General features: G+C 39.3%; 2 protein-coding genes across 2 annotated transcripts in view; one reads left to right on the forward strand and one right to left on the reverse strand.

Annotated features, from left to right (window-relative positions):
* Positions 1-9,940, reverse strand: part of LOC145498089 (importin-9-like) — a 29,851-nt gene extending 19,911 nt beyond the window's left edge. Inside the window, exons 1-12 of the mRNA XM_081477965.1 lie at positions 9,734-9,940; positions 8,232-8,293; positions 5,387-5,473; positions 5,077-5,148; positions 4,283-4,412; positions 3,675-3,763; positions 3,453-3,539; positions 2,418-2,537; positions 2,173-2,332; positions 1,472-1,623; positions 1,069-1,167; positions 98-204 (exon numbers count right to left, since the gene is read on the reverse strand). Coding sequence (XP_081334091.1) covers positions 98-204; positions 1,069-1,167; positions 1,472-1,623; positions 2,173-2,332; positions 2,418-2,537; positions 3,453-3,539; positions 3,675-3,763; positions 4,283-4,412; positions 5,077-5,148; positions 5,387-5,473; positions 8,232-8,293; positions 9,734-9,869 — 1,301 coding nt within the window. The 5' untranslated portion in view covers positions 9,870-9,940. The remainder of the gene's footprint in view (positions 1-97; positions 205-1,068; positions 1,168-1,471; positions 1,624-2,172; positions 2,333-2,417; positions 2,538-3,452; positions 3,540-3,674; positions 3,764-4,282; positions 4,413-5,076; positions 5,149-5,386; positions 5,474-8,231; positions 8,294-9,733) is intronic.
* Positions 9,941-11,050: 1,110 nt separating this feature from the next.
* Positions 11,051-17,878, forward strand: LOC145497239 (synaptotagmin-7-like). The gene is made up of 8 exons (XM_081477060.1): positions 11,051-11,408; positions 12,793-13,013; positions 13,602-13,839; positions 14,560-14,736; positions 15,712-15,788; positions 15,998-16,127; positions 16,244-16,375; positions 16,938-17,878. Exons 1-8 carry the CDS (start codon positions 11,064-11,066, stop codon positions 17,007-17,009), a joined length of 1,392 nt encoding a protein of 463 aa, XP_081333186.1. The 5' UTR covers positions 11,051-11,063; the 3' UTR covers positions 17,010-17,878.
* Positions 17,879-18,512: the final 634 nt, after the last annotated feature.

The following is an 18,512-nucleotide window of genomic DNA, read 5'->3' on the forward strand; positions in this document are numbered from 1 at the left end:
ATCCTTGTCATTATCATCATCATTATCATAATCGTCATGAGTCTTTGGCATGCCACTGAAAGATTTATTACAGGCTATAACCCCCAAACATACTTACCAGTTATCATCTCCTTTACTTTTTCTATCATTTGCTTCTTGTAAATGTCTGTTGACTGCATTTGTTAATGAACCTGCACTTTCATTTTTGAAGTCAGCAGCAACTGCCTGGAAAGCAAAGTAACGATTGAAATTTCAGTGGGCTGGCCAAAGATAAAGGTAACAGCCTCCTCTCATAACCCTCCAAATGCTTCAGGAGAGTTTTCGGGAAGGACTGGACATACAGTACTCTCAGCCATCCACATGAAGGAGACGACAAACAACTTCCATGTAGGAACGTGCGGTAAAAAGGAACATAACGCACTTTAAATTTTATTGATGTATGCAGTTTTTATGTGAACAAAATTACAGTAAAAAAAGTTATTACTATTTTCATGCTTTGTATCAGTTTGTATTAGTTAGAAGTTAGACGATTTTGCTTTACCCATATCATGGATCATGTATAAATAGAGGATGTCATTGTTGATGTGAACTTTACAGTAATGAACTGTGCATGGTTACATGGGAGGCAGGGGTTTCATTAAAGTTTTCGGCAGGAGGGCAACTGGTTTTCACAGGCGGGCAAAACTATTTGACCTCTACATCTAATATGAGAAAAGCTTTCCTCTCGATGGTCAAACCAGGTGGACAAAATCGTTCTCTCACCCGACCAATTTGCCTGGTGCCCCCGGGAGGCATCATGACCTTCAAGATTAAGCCAGCTGTGATCCTTGAGGTGTGTCCTCTGGGGACATACTTAATTTCAGTACCTGTCTTCACAAGGAGTGTAAACAGGTACTGGTGAATTCACCAGCATCTCATGCAAGGATGGTGCAGCAAAGGAAGGGTTAGCAATTTTCCTGGTTGCTTTAAGTTACAGCAGCCACAGTTTAGTGCCAGCATAAATAATTTGTTTGGTTAGGCCTTTCTGGTGCTAGGACTGGAATAGTCTTTAACTCAACATGATTAAAACTGAACATTCTCTGTACTTACCAAGAGTACATCTTGAGCAGCAATACGAACAGAAAAGGAAAAAGTGTCATCATCCTCATCTTCAACAAACTGGTTTGGATTGGATGTCCACACTTGCACCTAATCAGGAATTGAACAACACAAAATATTTTACTACTCATGGGAAAACTAGAAAAGGTGTTTTGTATCTAGAGCATAACTTAAAATTATTCCAAGCAAATTCTAAATCATTTCTTGCAAAATATTGAGAAACAGATAAAACTACTGCTCCAAAGCTTTCATTTAAATGGTCACAGTCAAAGTTTTTATCCACAGACTTACAGTATAAGTTCAAATGGCATTAACCGATGTGAGGTTTGAACTGGTTAATTTACAATGGTTTGCAACAGCTTCTCGGAGAAAGAACATGTAATATAAGACTAACCTGTTCCTCTGTGATCTGCATGTACAGCACCAAGAAATAAATAAGGTCATCTAAAAACTTCTTGACAGCTTTCTTGAATTTTGGTGTTTCTATCAGTCCATGAATGAACTCAAACACACTAAAGACAAGATTTTCAAATCCTAGGACTTCTCCTGAAATACAAAAAGTGAAAAAGCAAAAAATTATTTAGCCACCATGAACATGCAGATCTGCCTCCTCTGGTCAACAGACAGGGCATTGACCTAAAAACAAAATTATACTGATTAAATATTGTTGCTCCATAGAGCCTTTGTTATCCATAACCAGACCAACATCAGCTATGTCAGTGAGCAAATCCACCAGTGGCACTAGAAAATTCATTGGCCACATCCTCAGAATGTATAACAACCAACATTCCAAGACGGCATTAACTTGTCCCCCTGAAGGAAAGAGGCATGGTAGACCCAGAGAGACCCAGTGCAGAACCACAGAGAGAGAAAGGACAGCCGTGGGTTTTACCTCATGAAGCGGGGCAGCAATGGTTGCACATGACTGAGTGGCATGGCTTTGAAGAATTTCCAGCCCATTACCCCCTGGGCATCATGGGATAAAAGTCGCATCACAGTCATAGAGCCTTTGTTACTTGCATGCAAAATCTTAAAGCTAAACAAAAATTGGCTAATATTCAAACTAAAGCATACAGTATGGACAAACAATCTCACCATCAGAATCAACTGGATCATCAGCATCATCAGTGTAATTAACAACTGTGCGAACATAGCGATCAGCACTCTGTGTCAATGTGTTCCACATGTGCGGCAGAATCTGCATCAGATGAGGTGCCATTTGCTTGGGAAAATTCTTTACTAGTGTGGTCAGTGCCTAACAAGGTTAACCAAGAAGATAATAATAAAAAACAGAGTGACTGGAATTTAAGGTGAAAGATTGATCACTACAGGAAACTTACCTTGAGCACTTCCATCTTCAAGCCACAATCAACTGTGGGACTGTCTGCCAAAGCAAGGACCTGAACAAATGCTTGAGTGAATTGTGGCATCAATGGAAACAGGATTTCCTTGGCAATGCTCTGAAATTCAAGAAAGTGAAGTTAGCTGTGAAGATATTAAACGACACTTTACTTTTGATTTCTCCTTTCTTTGTGCTCCCCTCACATGCAGTATCTCAGGATCTACCATGTGTACATGTAGATGGAGGTGTGGTGGCCTGATTGTTAGTATCCTCAACTCTGGGTCAAGCAGTCCTGGTTCAAGCCCTTGCCGGGGACACTGTGTGCTGTTCTTGCAGGGCTAAAAAAAAAATTGAGTTTGAGCTTGCCCTTGGGACAAATACATGTAGCTCTCAAATTTTGCTTGCCCTGGGCAAGTCTTAGTTTGCTCTTTTAGTGATGTAGTTGGCACAGGATTTGCCTAATCCCTTTCCCTCCTCATCCCTTACCCATTGGGCAAGTGAGAATGAAAAGTTACTGGCCCAGAAGGAAAATCTACTTGTCCAGAACAATGGAATGGCACTTTTTACAAGCCCTGTCTTGGGTAAGACACTTAACTCTCCCAGTCCCTCTTTCCATGTGGTTGTATTAATGGGCACTGGCAAATTTAATGCCGGGGGTAACCCTGTGATGGAGTAGCATCCCATCTGGGGGGAGTAGAAATACTCCTAGTTGCTTTATGCTACTGAAACCGGAGATAAGCTCCAGCTGATGGGCCACCTTGCTCGTATGCTGACTTTACTATGTGTAAACTGTGTCTTTGTTTGAAACAAAATCAGCACAACTGAGCAGTGATAAAACATCAAGGTTTAGCATGACTGGAACGAGAAGGAGAGGTCGAGGGGAATACTGCCCCACCCTCTCTCCCTAGATGAGATGCTGCTAGAGGTTCTGGAGCAGAGTTGGCCTCAGACCTTCACTTTTGGTTGCCATACTTACACTCTCTTCATCATATGCTAGATGATGCACCATGCATAAAGCTGAGTTTATTCTTACCAAATTGTCATCTTCCATTGCGCAGATCAACGAAGCACAAGTGTTAAAAATGTCAGCAGCACGTGATCTTGTTCTGATGCTGTACACCTATAAAGACATTGGACAACAACATCTATCTGAAAAGACTAACATATGCACTATATCAACTATTGACCATCTGTCAGTTTCTTTTTCCATCATTATGCATAGAGACATCACATAATATCCATGAATGTACTGTACCTCTGCATGAATGAATATCTTGTACATTTCAGGAAGAATCACTGGAGCAACATGTGGTATCTGGATGTCTGTCACCTCACGGCAGAACTCTGAGAAAAGGTAAAATCAAGTTACAAGTAAAGACTTGATTTTCGTTCAGCAACAGAATGCATATTAAGTGTAAGCTTTCCACAAAGCTATATTTAGAATTACTAGAACCTCTATTTTTACACTTGTATATATTTTTCTCATACTTTAATTAGAGAGGGCACCCTAGTGTAACAGCACTTTGGGTTGTCTCTTTCTCCAGAATGTTTCTTTACAGTAGCGAGTAATTCGAATTTAATTTATTATCTATTTGTAATTTAGTGGAGTGAATCTGTAGTAAACAATAAATAATAAATAATCAATCAATCAATCAATCAATCAATCAATCAATCAATCAATCAATCAATCAATCACTTGACTCTGCCAATTTTTAGCCACAACTCACAAGAGTACCATTTTCACATTTCTTTTTATTCTGTCCACAGGAACCTTGAGTTCAGATATTATCTATGCCATGCTAACAAAGCATAACAAAAACAATACTTCAACAGTGTCTAAATACTGGAAGGTTGACTTAATACCTGTTAAAACTCTCATTGCTCCATGAACAAGGTTACCATCACCACTTGTCAATGCCTGCATCAGATGTCCAAACAAATCTGGCCACGCCTCAGGCCAGTCCCAGTGGGCGATTGCGGAGATGGCATATGCCTGATAATGAATAATAGTAGTTTGAAGTGTTATCTCCAGCTTTTCAGATTAAATACTAACTTCTGATTTCCCATTGAAATATTTCTAGGCCCAAAATAATTCCACAAGTCTCTAAGTTTCTTGGTGATTTCAAACACCTTGGCATGGCTTGACTTGTTTCTGACCACTACCACAAATCTTTTGCACTTCTGCCAAGTTTTTTGGGCAACTGCCAATGATTTGGTAACAGTTTATGTCCAAGACTACTGTGGTTTCCAGGACTGTCATTAGGGCCCATAACCCATGGCACCTGTTAAGGCTGAGTATGCTTGATTTTCCCTTGATGCTAGAGGTGAAATTTCCTCTTGTTGTTGGAGAACAAGGCTGCCTGCAGGTGACTCAAAACTTAATGACAGCCCTGGTTACTATGACATCACATGTTATTTACATGTATATCTGATCTTGCATCACATGAGCACATCACATGAGCTCATCACATGAGCTAACCCAGTCGACCATGTGCTTGTGCCACAGTATAAATAAACATTCAATTCTGTGATTAAAACCTTGCTCTAGTTCCAGTAAGCCCTACATGTATTTCTGCCTTTAGTTGTGAATTATTTCTCCCAATCATGACTTCCTTGTGAGTGCAAGTTGAACAAGGTTGCTTATAAACAAAACTTACCACACTTGATCTGACTTTACTTATGGACTCTTGCAGGCCACCTGGTAAAAGACGTCGGATCTCTGCCTTAGCCTGAACACAGCAAAATTTAAATGAAAAAATGTTAAATAATCCAAGGACATAACACAATGTCTCCAACCAGTGCATGACCTGCTAAATAAACAGTCCATCAAACTTCCTATTGGGCCACTGTACCTTCCATGCAAATTCCATGACATTACCTCATTCCTTACATGTATATAACAGAGTTTTTTTTCATGCCATCAAAAAATGTTACGCATGTTCCCTAACTTGTACTTAACGCACTTACTGCATCTGTAGTTTCTGGAGGTCTAAATTTCTCAGCATTACAAGTCCAATGGGCTTCCACATACTGTTTAAGAATTACTGATGCAAGCTGAAAAGAGTCAAATCAAAACAATTAAATTGAAAAGAAACGATTCAAGACAAAACAATTAAATTATCAGTTTAACATTTTGTAAGGGGGCATCCTTAGAACCAGCATAAAATTCCACTTCAAAGGAATTAGCAGCTTTAAAATACAGCACTTCTCCATGGAGGTTCAGCAAGTCATTTTGCTGCAGTTGTTCTAACCATGGTGGCAACAAAGGCATTTCCAAAATTAATGCATCACTCCTATCTAAATTTTAAAGCTTGTCAGAATTTGGAGTGGTCAACAAGTCATTTCCCCAAAGGACGTCAGGTACAAAAAGCAGGCATCATGAGACATTAATTTTTAATCAGGCAGGTTTATTAAGTGTCAGCTCAACTGATGAAAATTTCACCCCTGACAAATAGTTGTCATCTGATAAGAATTTCTTGACTGATGAATATTTCTCAAACAATGAACAAATTCCCAACCACATTTAAAAAATGGTGTAAGTTACTGCAGTACTATAAGGACACAAAGCATGAGCTAAAAACTGTCTGCATTTTTTGAACAATTATAAAATAATGACCTGGCCCACTTAAGTACACAAAGCAAGAATTCTTCAGGCACTGACTGGCAATTGATTTAACACAACAACTGTGGAAATGCAATCTGTTTAATATACGTTTCTAACTGACTAAAACTGAAAAATGACAAGACTAACTTTTGTACACAAAGCAGGAGTTTCTCATACATTGATTCATCTATTTAATTAAAATAATGCAGTTAAAACCGGTTTTCTTTCTTGACCAACTGGAAATGAGCAGCCTAACTAGAATACAGACAGCATGGGTTTTGGAAGCAGTTCACACAGCAGTTCTAGCTGATCCAAGATGTAATTAAACTATGTACACAAAGCAGGAGTTTCCTTGGTTTTTTAACAAAGCAGTGAAAACTCTTCTGTTTGGTTTTTTTTCTTAGCTGACACAAAGTTCGTGGCTGACAAAAAATCCTCAATCAATAAAGAATTTCTCGCACATTTGGTAGCTTGACTAATCACAAGATCTTAAGATCTTGATGGGCCATAAGTGTTTTTACAGGTGGACAGCTGTTTAAAATGCCCATCATCAATTCTAAAAAGGTGAATTTGCATCTCCACTCGGCACAGCTGGGAGGGCAGATGGGCCTCTTTGTCTTATTTGCTTGAATGTATACTATGTTACATCAAGTCACAAATGTTGTAACACCTCCTAACATATACATCAGTAAAGTGGTAATTTAAATGTCAGTACTTTCCAAAATTTGCTGCTTTTCTTGCCTTTCGTTTAACCCTGTAAATCAGCAACAGCGAATAAGGATGATTTTGTATCCTTTGTGACAATACTGGCAAGCAGGATAAAGTAACAAGTGTTGTTGACTGATTATATTTTAATGTCAACAATTAGAATTTGTCAAAAAAAATTACGATGGGCATTTTAAACAACTGACCACCAGTAAAAACACTTATGGCCCATCAAGATCTTAAGATAGTGTGATTAGTCAAGGTACCTGTCTACATTCAAGATCTAGTAGCATACTACCAACCTTCCAGAATCCTCCGATCATCACACTTATTACTTCTTAACCCCACAAATTTTCACCTGAAGACATATGGTTCTCAAGCTTTTGCTGTTTCCACTCCTGAACTCTGGAACAGTCTACCTGTTTTTATCCGCTCATGTGACAATCTAAGTTCTTTTAAATCTAAACTCAAAACTCATCTTTTTAAGAAAACTTATTATTCTTAGCGATTTTTACTTTCTATTACTTTCTTAAATGCACATTTTTAATTATTAAGATTAGTAGAGATCATTTTGGCGAATTGTACAGCGCCTAGAGCAGGCATGGATAGGCGCTATATAAATATTTATTTATTATTATTATTATTACCAAATGTGCAAGAAATTCTTTATTGATTGAGGATTTTTTGTCAACCATGAACTTTGTGTCAGCTAAGATAATAGAAGAGTCAGACTGATTACCGGTATATTTTAATGTGATCAGTCAACAACAAAAATACCTCTTGGTTGAGGGAGTTTTATACCTGTTAAATCAATCAGACCCTACAACATGCTGTGCATGCTTTTAAGAGTTTGTTTCATTTAATACAGTCCAGGGATGCTGTCATACTGTCACCTTGATAAAGCAAGGGATTCATGCATACCCAGCTCACTTTTAAACACAACTGCTTCATGTTGGTTTTCTTATTTCTCTCCTTTGCGGTGGTAATTTCAACACAAGAGCAGGGCTCAAAGTTAACAACCAACTGGTCACATATGTGACTAGACTTTTGGTCATGCACCTAAAAACCATGTTTGACTGTACCCGTGTGTCTTAAAAGCCAAATGACAGTAAGGTGCATGTTTCCTAACCTGACCATACTTACATAGCCTAACTTTGAGGCTGGGATAAACTTTAAGCCCTGAAGTGTTATGGACATCACCATTTCATTTATGTTGTATCACTGTTAGAATATCATGTTGCTTATCACAATTTTCCCCAACGGGATTTCACATAGTGCAGGAAGTACAACAGCGGTCATAAAGAAGTGAGAAACATTTGCCTTTTGAGTGTTATCAGTACTTCCTCATGCTTTAATAACAAAAGAAAAATGCTTGGGCATTTTCTCCTCTAATCAGTTAAAAATGGCCTGATCATCTCAAGAAAATAGTGACCCAGAGCTAAATTCTCCCAAAGAAGATATAGAAAATGTATTACAAACAGCATGGAGAATTGTGATTCTGACCTGTCTGATGGCTAAAGCACCCTCCCTGTCAAGTGTGAGTTCTGCTAAGTGGACACCAAACTCTGCAAGTAACAAAGTTAACTATGGCTTTAACTGAATTCTCAAATCCAGTTTGAATATTTGTTGGACACTACTTGCATTATGGATGTGCTTAAGTTATTGCACATTAAAAAACAACTTCATTCTGCCGCTAATGCAGTCCTAAAGAAAAACATAACGCAAAAAGACACATGCTATGCCGAACAGGTTGACCTGAGCTGGTCTGAAATTCAAAAATGCTCTATAATTCCAAACACAACTTACAATAATAGCATGAGCAGTTTAGGTCATTTCTTGTGAAATTTTCCAAATTCTTATCACATCAAGTCTAGCAAAGCTGATATGATAAAATAATTATTGACTGAGCTTGGTCAGGCCATATGGAAAACTCAGGACAGAAAGATCTCACTGCATATGGTCCACATGTCCTGACCTCAAGCAAAATATTTTCACACTGACCTGTGTCCCTCCTCCTCGCCCCCACCCTCCAACAACTTATCCATCAACTTAAAGGGTGGTGAATAGTAAATGTGAAACTTTGTGAGAAAGCGATTTTCATTGCCAGCCCAAGACATTTCAGTTTCTTCATTTGTGAGACCTAGACTTCGAAGTGTTTTAAATGAGCTCAAGACATTCAGATTCTAAGACGTGCAGACATCAATCAGTACTTTTCCTAGCCTTACAAAAAATCAAGAAAACCCAACTACAAGACCCATGAAGTCTGACGGGAATTTTGCAAGACCCTTGGTTTTTGAAGGACCATTTGCCACCCCTGACTTAACCTGTACGCTTATAGTATGCATCATGATCTATGTTTGTCATCAATAGACAGATGCACCAGGATGAAAACAAAGGTAGCCACCAACTAGTAAGGGAATATTATCTGATTTGGCTCAAATTCTCCAAACCAAGATTTAAGATATCAATATTTAGGGTTGGGTTTGTCAGAGATTGTGCATTTGATGGAAATAATGCTTGAGGCTCTACAGAAAAGCTTATCTGAGTGTCTTGCGTAAGCTAAAATAAGTCTTTGACAGATCAAGTAAAGTTATGAATGAGTCTGAAATTAAGATAAAAAATTCGCCAATAAGTTAAGTTATGCCATTAAGACTGGCTACTCAAAAAGAAAAAAACAGGACTTGTTATGAATTTGATTTCTTTCGTTTGAATTTCACGCATGCAAGGTAAGCTTATCTTTAAAAAGCTTCATCGATGAAACTCTAACCATGCACTACAAAACATTATTCAATAAACATTAGCTTTTAAAATGCAACCAGCCAAACGTTTCGCTTGTAAATCAAACGGAGCGGATCTAAAATACTGTACTGGCAGAAACTACCGTCATAAAGAAAACAGTGTCACTTTCATGAAATGTACAATTTCGAAGTTTTAGTATGTCACGTTTTAGGCTAAGAACTGTGCACAGGATCTATAAATAATTCAAAGCAGAGAAATAATCTTACCCTCTGTGACCTCGAGAACCTTGAGCTGTTCTTCCGCCTGTTGTCTAGCTTGTTGATCTGGTGACAGAATGGCTGTTAAACTCTCTATGAGTGCCTGTTTCAGTGAGCGGTTCCTTTCCTCCGCTGCAGCAGCCATGTTGGAAATCGAAGGGAAGAAGTTTCGCGCATGCGAATATTTTGGCGGGAAAATTTTCAAGCAAGACTGGACCGCTGACCAAACATTTTCTTATAGCGCGGGTGACTGCCATGCCAGGACAGTATGTCTATTTCTTTTACAGATTGTAAGTAAGGCCCAGTTCAGACGCCGAACTTTTCATGAGCCGAACCAAATACACTGAATTAAGTACATGAAAAGTTCGGCGTTTGAATCAATTAAGAACGGCTATTTGAATTTGGAACGGCCCAGCCGCTCTTCCCGCCTAGCTCAGCCGGGAATTTCGGCTTTGGAACGGCTTTGATTCAGACGTCAAACTTTTCATGAGCCGAACCTAATGCATAAATTGTCATAACGTATTTTACTAGCAGTTTTTACTTTGCCTGGAAATCGCCGACATTTCGATGTGAGTTTGGTTTAAACTAAATAAAGTTCGGCGAATTGAGTTCGACGTCTGAATCGACAGGTGTACTTTTGATAATTTGGGTCGGTCCAAATTCGAATTAAGTTCAGCTCATGAAAAGTTCGGCGTCTGAACTGGGCCTAAGTTTCATGGAGAAAAATGTTTGTCATCGGATTTTCACACACAAAAGTAGCTGTATTTCACATGATGTGAACACTCTTTAAAAAATATTCAATTCAGAAGCGCATTTACCCATTCATTTAACCAGCGATCATACCCTCCCTCTATTATATTCAGACAAGCTTGGAGAACACCAGCACGAGCGACTCCTCACAGACTCTTTGTTGAATAGAATCAAAAAGAGAGGTGGAAAATAGAACAGTATACTGAGAAACTATTAATTACCTGGGGAATGATAAAGCAATCCGTGTAACCGCACGCCTGAAGTAACACTTTACCTGCCAATTATCACGCATCGAAACATGCACCATTCATACCCGAAGACCCAGGCGCGTCAGGGTTAGGTAGTCGGGACGACGCGAAAGTCTACCAAAAATATCGCGTCGTCCTACATCGCGTCGTCCCGACTAGCTCTATCAGCCTCTAGGCCGCACACCTAACCTGCAGTCAGGTGTTCTTTTTTGGGCGAACGGAGGAAGTGGAAAAAAAGAACATTCCTTTTTCCCCTTCCCCTGTTCATCAAAAAAGAACGCCTGACCACGCGCCATGCCAGCGATGGCACAAAGGTGCCTGGGAACGAGTTTGGAATCTTCATGACGTCAGAACATACGTCAAAGCAATCAAAATTCCACAAAGATGGCTTCCATGGTGGTGAAGTAAACAACGTTTGTCTCAAGAAAAATGATCTCAAAACCGTGAATAAGCGAACATTTGCAAAGGTTAACATTATGGGGACGGGAGCAAGCACATCAAGCCGGGAATGGACTGTAGCAGATGAAGATAATGCTACTGTGGAAGATGTGAGACCTCGAACAGCTGCAAATGCCAACCTTCCCGCCAACGACGGTATGACTGGGATGACGAAAGTAGTGGAAGCTAAAAACAGGTTTTTGAAGATCAAGAATAAAGAGAAAAACACGGCATGTTTTCAGAAACAGGTAGTTACTTGGGTTTAGTTATGTCTGTCTTTGAAATAAATTATGGTTTGTGAAAGTAAGCTAGAGTTTTGAGTGATTTTGCTTAGCCGGAGAATTGGTCTTCTCCAGACATTCCACAGTTTTTATGGAGCGATTGAGAAAGGCACTGTGGATTCTGTAGACTTGCTGTAATGTGCTTTGATTTGAATTCTTCATGCATAATCGTATGGAATTATAAAATCATTAATATTAAATCAATAAACAGGCTTACTCATTATAAGGGACTGATTGAACTTACAGAAGCCAGACTGGCTCTGAGACAACTCTCCTGACCCTCCCCTTCCCTCCCTTTCCTGAGTTACCCCAGGCAAATTAAGTTCTCACTGTTTTGATGAACAAGTCGAACAAGCATTAATATAATTTTCCCTAAGTTGTCTCAGGTGACAAGGCAACTCAAGGAGCTAAGTTGTCTGGGGAGTTCTGGCAGGAAGGACAGCTTTTGTCATCCATATATAACGCCTTTGGCTCACCAACCTTAGGCAATTAACAGCTTGCTGAATCTCATGTAATTTGGGAACTTTAAAAGCAGGTATTCAGGGCTGCAAATACCAGTCGGTCATCGGACATTGGCCGACCACAATTTGCTCATTGCCGACGAAATCCTAAGTGGGGTGAGACATGATGTCCAGACAATTTTTTGATCGTAAATCATTTTACGGCAACAACAAATAAAAATCTGTCCGACCACAATTTTGTTTGTCCGACCGAGACGGTGTCTTAGTAGGACATATGTCCTTTCAAGTGAAAAAAATTATTTGCAGCCCTGGGTATTTATTTTAGAGACGTAAAAATTACCTTGGCAAAGCCTACAGTGATCAATTGATTGAGAGGAACTCAAAGAAAGAGGGATAACTGAGCATTATTTTACTCTACCGCTATTTTGTCACTACACTAACAGATCACAGAACTGCTTGTTATTCAGGATTATGTACTTACTGACTGAGTGAGAGGGCTGGACAGAAAAATATTTGGATTGAGGTGAGGACGTACAGACCAAATGTAGTAAGATCTTTGCGTCCTGACTGAGAGCCAAATATTTTTCCATCTTGCCTGGCCTCACTCAGTCAATAAGCATTTTATCGTATGACCAGTTGTGGTCTTTGCTTCATGCATTTTCCAGCCCTATCACTTCATCCCTTAAGGTCTAAAATTGGGACGTTACTCCTGATGGTTTTCCAAGGAAATAGCGCACAGGGTCTTATGGGTCATGTGATAAGCAGTTTTATGTACCTGTAAGCAATAACAGAGCTGTACAGAGAATTCTGTCTCTAAAATTCCCTTGAGGAATACCAGTCTGTTACTAATGCTTTTACATGATGTGGCTGTCATTTCATTCTTTTTCAAGCTTGATGGAACCGACATTATTAAAGAACTATACAAGCGCATGGACCCCACTGTGACACAACCAGACTCTGGTGACATCAAGGGAGATGTGCAACTCTCTCTCAAGTACAACCACAGACAAGAGCTCTTACTAGTGAAAGTCATTCGAGCTAGAGATCTGGTACCAAGAGACCTGAATGGCAAGTCAGATCCATATGCTGTGTTAGATCTGGTTCCAGATCTGTAAGTGTGCATTTGACTCTCCTGATTCAGGGCAGGAAAAAAAATTAGAAATCCAGTTACTCAGTGGGCCACTACATTTCAGTTTTCAGTTGCCCCACTAAAATATCACTGGCCTAATAGGCGCACAATGTTCATACCTTGTATCAACTACATCATTTACTAGGTTCTGTCTAGATAGTCAGTGATAGACTATAACAAGACTTCTGAGGCTAATTTCACCTGCCCACCAGACCAACAAACATCCATTTTTACTTGCCCAAAAGCAAAATTTACTTGCTCCGGGCAATCGGACCTGGTGAAAGTTTCCATTTCCTGCCCTGCTGATTATCTAATGACAGTATTAAAAACAATGAATATCTCTTTATTACAATTAAGCTTAGGCTAGTATCTAGAATCAGCCAATCAGTGCTTTATGTTTGTGTACCATTGGAACTTATCCCAGTTTCTGTAACATAAGGTGACTAGGAGCATTTCTAAATATGTTCCCACTGGATGGCAACACAGTACACCAGTCCATTGTGGAGTTACATCTCAGCATACCCATACAAGTACATGCAAGTAGTTATTGTATATCTCCTTTTCTTGTAGGAATGGAGAAGGGCAGAAAAAGACAGCATACAAGTCTAAGACACTCAATCCTGTATTTAATGAGATATTTTCCTTCCAACTGGACCAGTCACGCATAGCAGACACTAAGCTACGAGTGGCCATCTGGGATCATGACTTCTTTGGTGAAGATGATTTTAATGGCGAAGGTGTAGTGGATTTGTCCAGGATTCATCTCAGCTCGGGGACACATACAGATTGGTTTATACTTCAGCTTGAGGTTCAGTACATGCATGTTGTAAATTGAAGGAATATTGGTTGTAACTTCAGATGACTGATGGTTGACTGATCTAGAAATCTGAGTTCACTTGAGTTCAACCCAAGTCATCAGAGGTCAACAAAAATGAAAATTAACGTTTGAAGGTCCACTGTAATATTATTAATGACATGAGCATTTTCTTATATGTAGCTGGAACATGCTTGCTCTCTTTGGCTGGAAAATTCAGTTTTCAATTACACTCAGTGTTCCAGCCAATTAATTTCTCCTAGCAATTCCTACAGCTGTATATCTCTCCATGCCACAAGAACCATAAGGCTTTGACATTCATTTTCCATCCACTTTGATTTGCTGCTAAAGCTCTCTGACTGACAGTTACCTATGACTGCAATTTATCTTTCATACTTTTTTTGCTTGAACAGTGAAGTTCAGGACAAATTTGTAAGTAGGTGGAGATCTTTCACTAATATTGTTTTTCTAGTCTTTCACCTGGTCAAGTGAATCCTTGGTTGCACTTTGGGTTCTCTCTGCCATCTCAGGACTGCAAATACATGTACACCATGAGCTATTGATATTTTGATGCATACACAGTCATAAGAAGCGGTGTTTTATTCTCAAAAAAAAATAGAGCTAAATTTTTAAAAATAAAATGGCAGCTTTGTGTACCACCATTTGGTAGCTGAACATACGATATTCACCTTTTCATTGTTGTTCCATTTTTAGACTGATTTCAGCATCAAAGGGGAATTAGAGATCAGTCTGGAGTATGAAGAACCTGAAACTCTGATTGTAACTATTCACAAAGCTTACAACATCAAGGCTGGGAACACCTTTACCAACACATCTGATGCCTTTGTCAAGTGTGCAATTTCAGGAACTGATATGCATCATGAAACCAAGGTGGGCATTGTTACTAGTGATGTGCACAGATTACTTGCCTTGAGTAATAATAAAAATATCTCAACAGTTTAGTATTGGTTTATATCAACTTGGCTGATAAGGCTCTAGTATTATTTGTTTTTGTTCAAAATGCAATAATGTAGTCGGCAAGATATGTGGGACACTCGGATCTACATAGTGGCAGGGCTGTCATCAAGGGCAGTAACCTGTTACACATGTTACGGCTGAGTATGCTTGATTCGCCTTTGGTGCTACTGGTGAAACTGCCTGTTGTTGATAGAATGTACATGTACTAGTTTGCTACGGGTGTGAAGAACAAGGTTACAGGTGACTCAAAACATAATGATAGTCCTTAGGGGGTCCTGCAAAGGGAGATGCCCATCACTGCAAGACATTGAATTACGTAAAAAGAGTGGAGGGAAATAAAAGATCTAAATGATTACAAGCAGTTGCGAGCTATTTTTGGCTGTAAATAATAATACAAGTTGTAAGCATACTTTTTTGCATAGAATTTTTATTAGTTATTTTTAACTTTAAAGACTGAGACAAAGTGGCAATTGATTGAGCAGTTTCTGTTTTGTACCTAGTAGTTTGCAGAGTAAATAATTGGCCAGTGTAGGTAAAGTCTGCATACGAGCCAAGTGGCCTATCAGGCTAAAGCTTATCCCAGTTTCTGTAGTATGAAGCAACTAGGAGTATTTCTGCTCCCCTGGATGGGATGCTAGTCCATTGCAGGGTTAACCCCAGTATTAAATTCGTCGGTACTCATTTATACACCTGTGTGGAGAGAGGCACTGTGAGAGTAAAGTGTCTTGCCCAAGAACACAACACAATGTCCATGGCTAGGATTCCAACCCAGACCATGTGATGATCCGGACTAACCATGAGGCCTCCAATTGGCCAATGTACTGTAGTAATAAACAGTGAGATTCATTAGTCCTGATCCCTAACAACAATCATTCTACTCAACTTCAGGTTGTGAGTGGAACTCTGTTTCCAGAATTTGAAGAAACGTTTGAATTCACAGTTCCACAGGAAGAGTTTTCCTCGAGGTAAGACTACATGTCCTTTTTCCTTTAGTTGAAATCAGGAAAGCAATCCCGGTAGGCATAAGTGTGAGATAACCTTTTCTCAAACTGGCGTTTACCACCCTTGTTGCGTTTGCCGTTTGTGAGGTGTTTGTTTCTAAGAGAAAGAGATGTCTGTAGACAGTGTAACAAAAAGTTTGAAGTGTGTCTATTTACAAATCATTTTTTGACAGGGCCTTACTGTTTCACATGTTTGACAAAGAAACCATCAGCAGTAATAACTCACTGGGTCAGGTCAATCTAGAGCTGAAATACCTGGACTTGGACGAGCCAATCAGAAAGCGCTATCCTTTGGCTGATCTGGTAAGTTCCTTATTTTAAAGGGATTTCGGCTTGGCTTTAGGACTGTGCTCTTGAAAATTTCTTTTCTTGATATTAGGTTAACTTGTAGCTGATGACCTTTCCTTTCTTTGTGGTAGAAAAATGAATCTTACAAGAGAGCAGAGTGGGCACAGAATGCAGTGGCACAAGAATTCAGAGAGGCCATGTATGCACATGCGTTGTACAGACATCCGCTGTTCTTACGAGGCATTGAAACCAAAGGAAGAAAGGTAGGACTCTATGAAGATGACTTCTTTGTAGATATAAGATCCTGTCGATTGTCAAATGCTTCACACCCTTGCACTCCTACTACCCTTGATCGGAAATGCTGATGTTCCCCAGGGATCTCAGTTCAACCCCACAGATGTGCTGGCTCAGTTTTTTCGGGAACTGTGTTACGTGGCCAGTACAACAGTTTATTTATTAATCGTACTGTTCATAGCGTCTTCCCAAGAGTGCATGAGTAATAACTATTATCTCCTTACAATATTACTATATTGTCAACCAGACAGGTGATGAGAATTAAAAATTCATCACCTAGAAGATATTGTCTTGACACACCACCAACTTTTGGTCACAAAACCAACATTTAAACCTTCATTTAACTTTGGGAGGAAATGGCAGAAGCCCTGATGTGTACGAAGGGAAACCACACCAAACCCCACTCTGTCGCTCACGCACTAGACCAGTTTCTTTAGAAACTAATTCTCTGTTCATTTGTCCTTGTTGGACAGTCTTTGTGGGCTGCTTTTGACCTCCCTTAATATCCTTGCTTCTTTCCGTTTCTCGCAGATGTACTCACTAAGCAGTCGGAGCGCTGGTTCCTCTGCCAAAGTGTTCTTGGTTAATGGGATACCCGGTTGAACTAACCGTAACACAGCTTGGAGATCCGGTTAATTTCACTTTTACCAGTTTTCAAGTTGATAATGAACAAAGCGTCACTTTCACTCTCCGCCTACGCGATGCAACAGTTTCTTTAGAAACTCATTCCTCATTCCTGGTTTGCTTGTATTTATAAGATAAGTCGCTCTAACTTAAATTAAATTAGAATATTATGAGGGGAAGCCATATTAGCCCTAGCTGGTTTCCATGCAGGTCCTAAATCTTGGTCGAATTGGAATTTGGGAGATGTTGGTTTTTGTGGAGGGAGGAAAACTGGAGAACCCGGAGAAAAATCCTCGGAGCCAGGCGAGAACCAACAACAAATTAAGCTCAACCCACCAACAAATCAAGCCCAGCCCATGTAAAATTAACCTTTTTTATCCATTCTATGGTGGGTACGTTTTCTCCGAGGCTCAGCAAAGTTTGAGTAAAATAATATGCGCGAAGAACATTAAATGTTCTAACATTTGCCTCCCGGGGTAACTATTGATAAAGAAATGTTGGATTTTGGGCTCGCAAATAGCAGTATTTGCCAGCACATGCTTCGAAAACAACGTTTGTTGGGGGTAACCATCCAATTTTAGAAGCAAGTCACTTGAAGGTACCCAAGGCCGGTGTTTTTTCCTTTTTTATTCAGATAAAAGCATTGATTACTTTTGCAGACTACTTTTGAGAAAGATTTCAAGCCTTCAGTCATGTATATTTTTCATATTTTAGGATCATGCATGTATCACGTACGTGCCACTTGTATATAATGGTAAACTTAGATGCCGACGTAACTTATCCTCCCCACGCTGTACATAAGTTAGTTATCTATTATCATAAAGGAATAAATAATTATAGTTGTTATAGTTGCTATAGTTGTTAATTATATTATGTCTTGCTATTTTTTCCAAACCAACTTAGAAATCACATCTGGCCAATCAGAGCAGGCGCGAAATTAATACGTTTTTTGTGACTGGTCAATACAATAAGCCAATCAGACGGGTAGAAATGTTAAGTTCGGGCAAAGACGCGTAAACTGTGAAGCCAAGTAATAATTGATGTTTGTTTTGCTTCTGGTTGGTTGAAAGAACATGATGAAGTTTTCGTTGATGAGCAAGGGTATGTCGCACACTTTTTTAATTTAGATCCATTAGAAGGCTCGGCAAACGCGAAAATGGCACCTACCTAATGGTCAGTAAACCAAACGTGTGTGCTCACGAGCAAGTTTTATTCATAATATCACCTAAAAAACAACAAGAGGGAAAGAAAACTCATTACTTCAGTTACTACGTGCTGTTACCAGTAACTACAGACATCCGAAACAAAGGCTCGGCGCCTGAGATACCACGTCTTTTTGACAAATTGAAAACAATAAATCAAATCTTTTCTGTAGAGAGATTTTGAACGAGCAAACAGCTCTCGATTTATCTTGGGCTTATGATTTAAGATAGAATTGTGTTCTAGCAATTGTTGTCATTTTATGTAGAAATAAAACTTAAT

Source organism: Orbicella franksi, chromosome 9 (assembly GCF_964199315.1).
Source record: "Orbicella franksi chromosome 9, jaOrbFran1.1, whole genome shotgun sequence".
Lineage (NCBI taxonomy): Eukaryota > Metazoa > Cnidaria > Anthozoa > Scleractinia > Merulinidae > Orbicella > Orbicella franksi.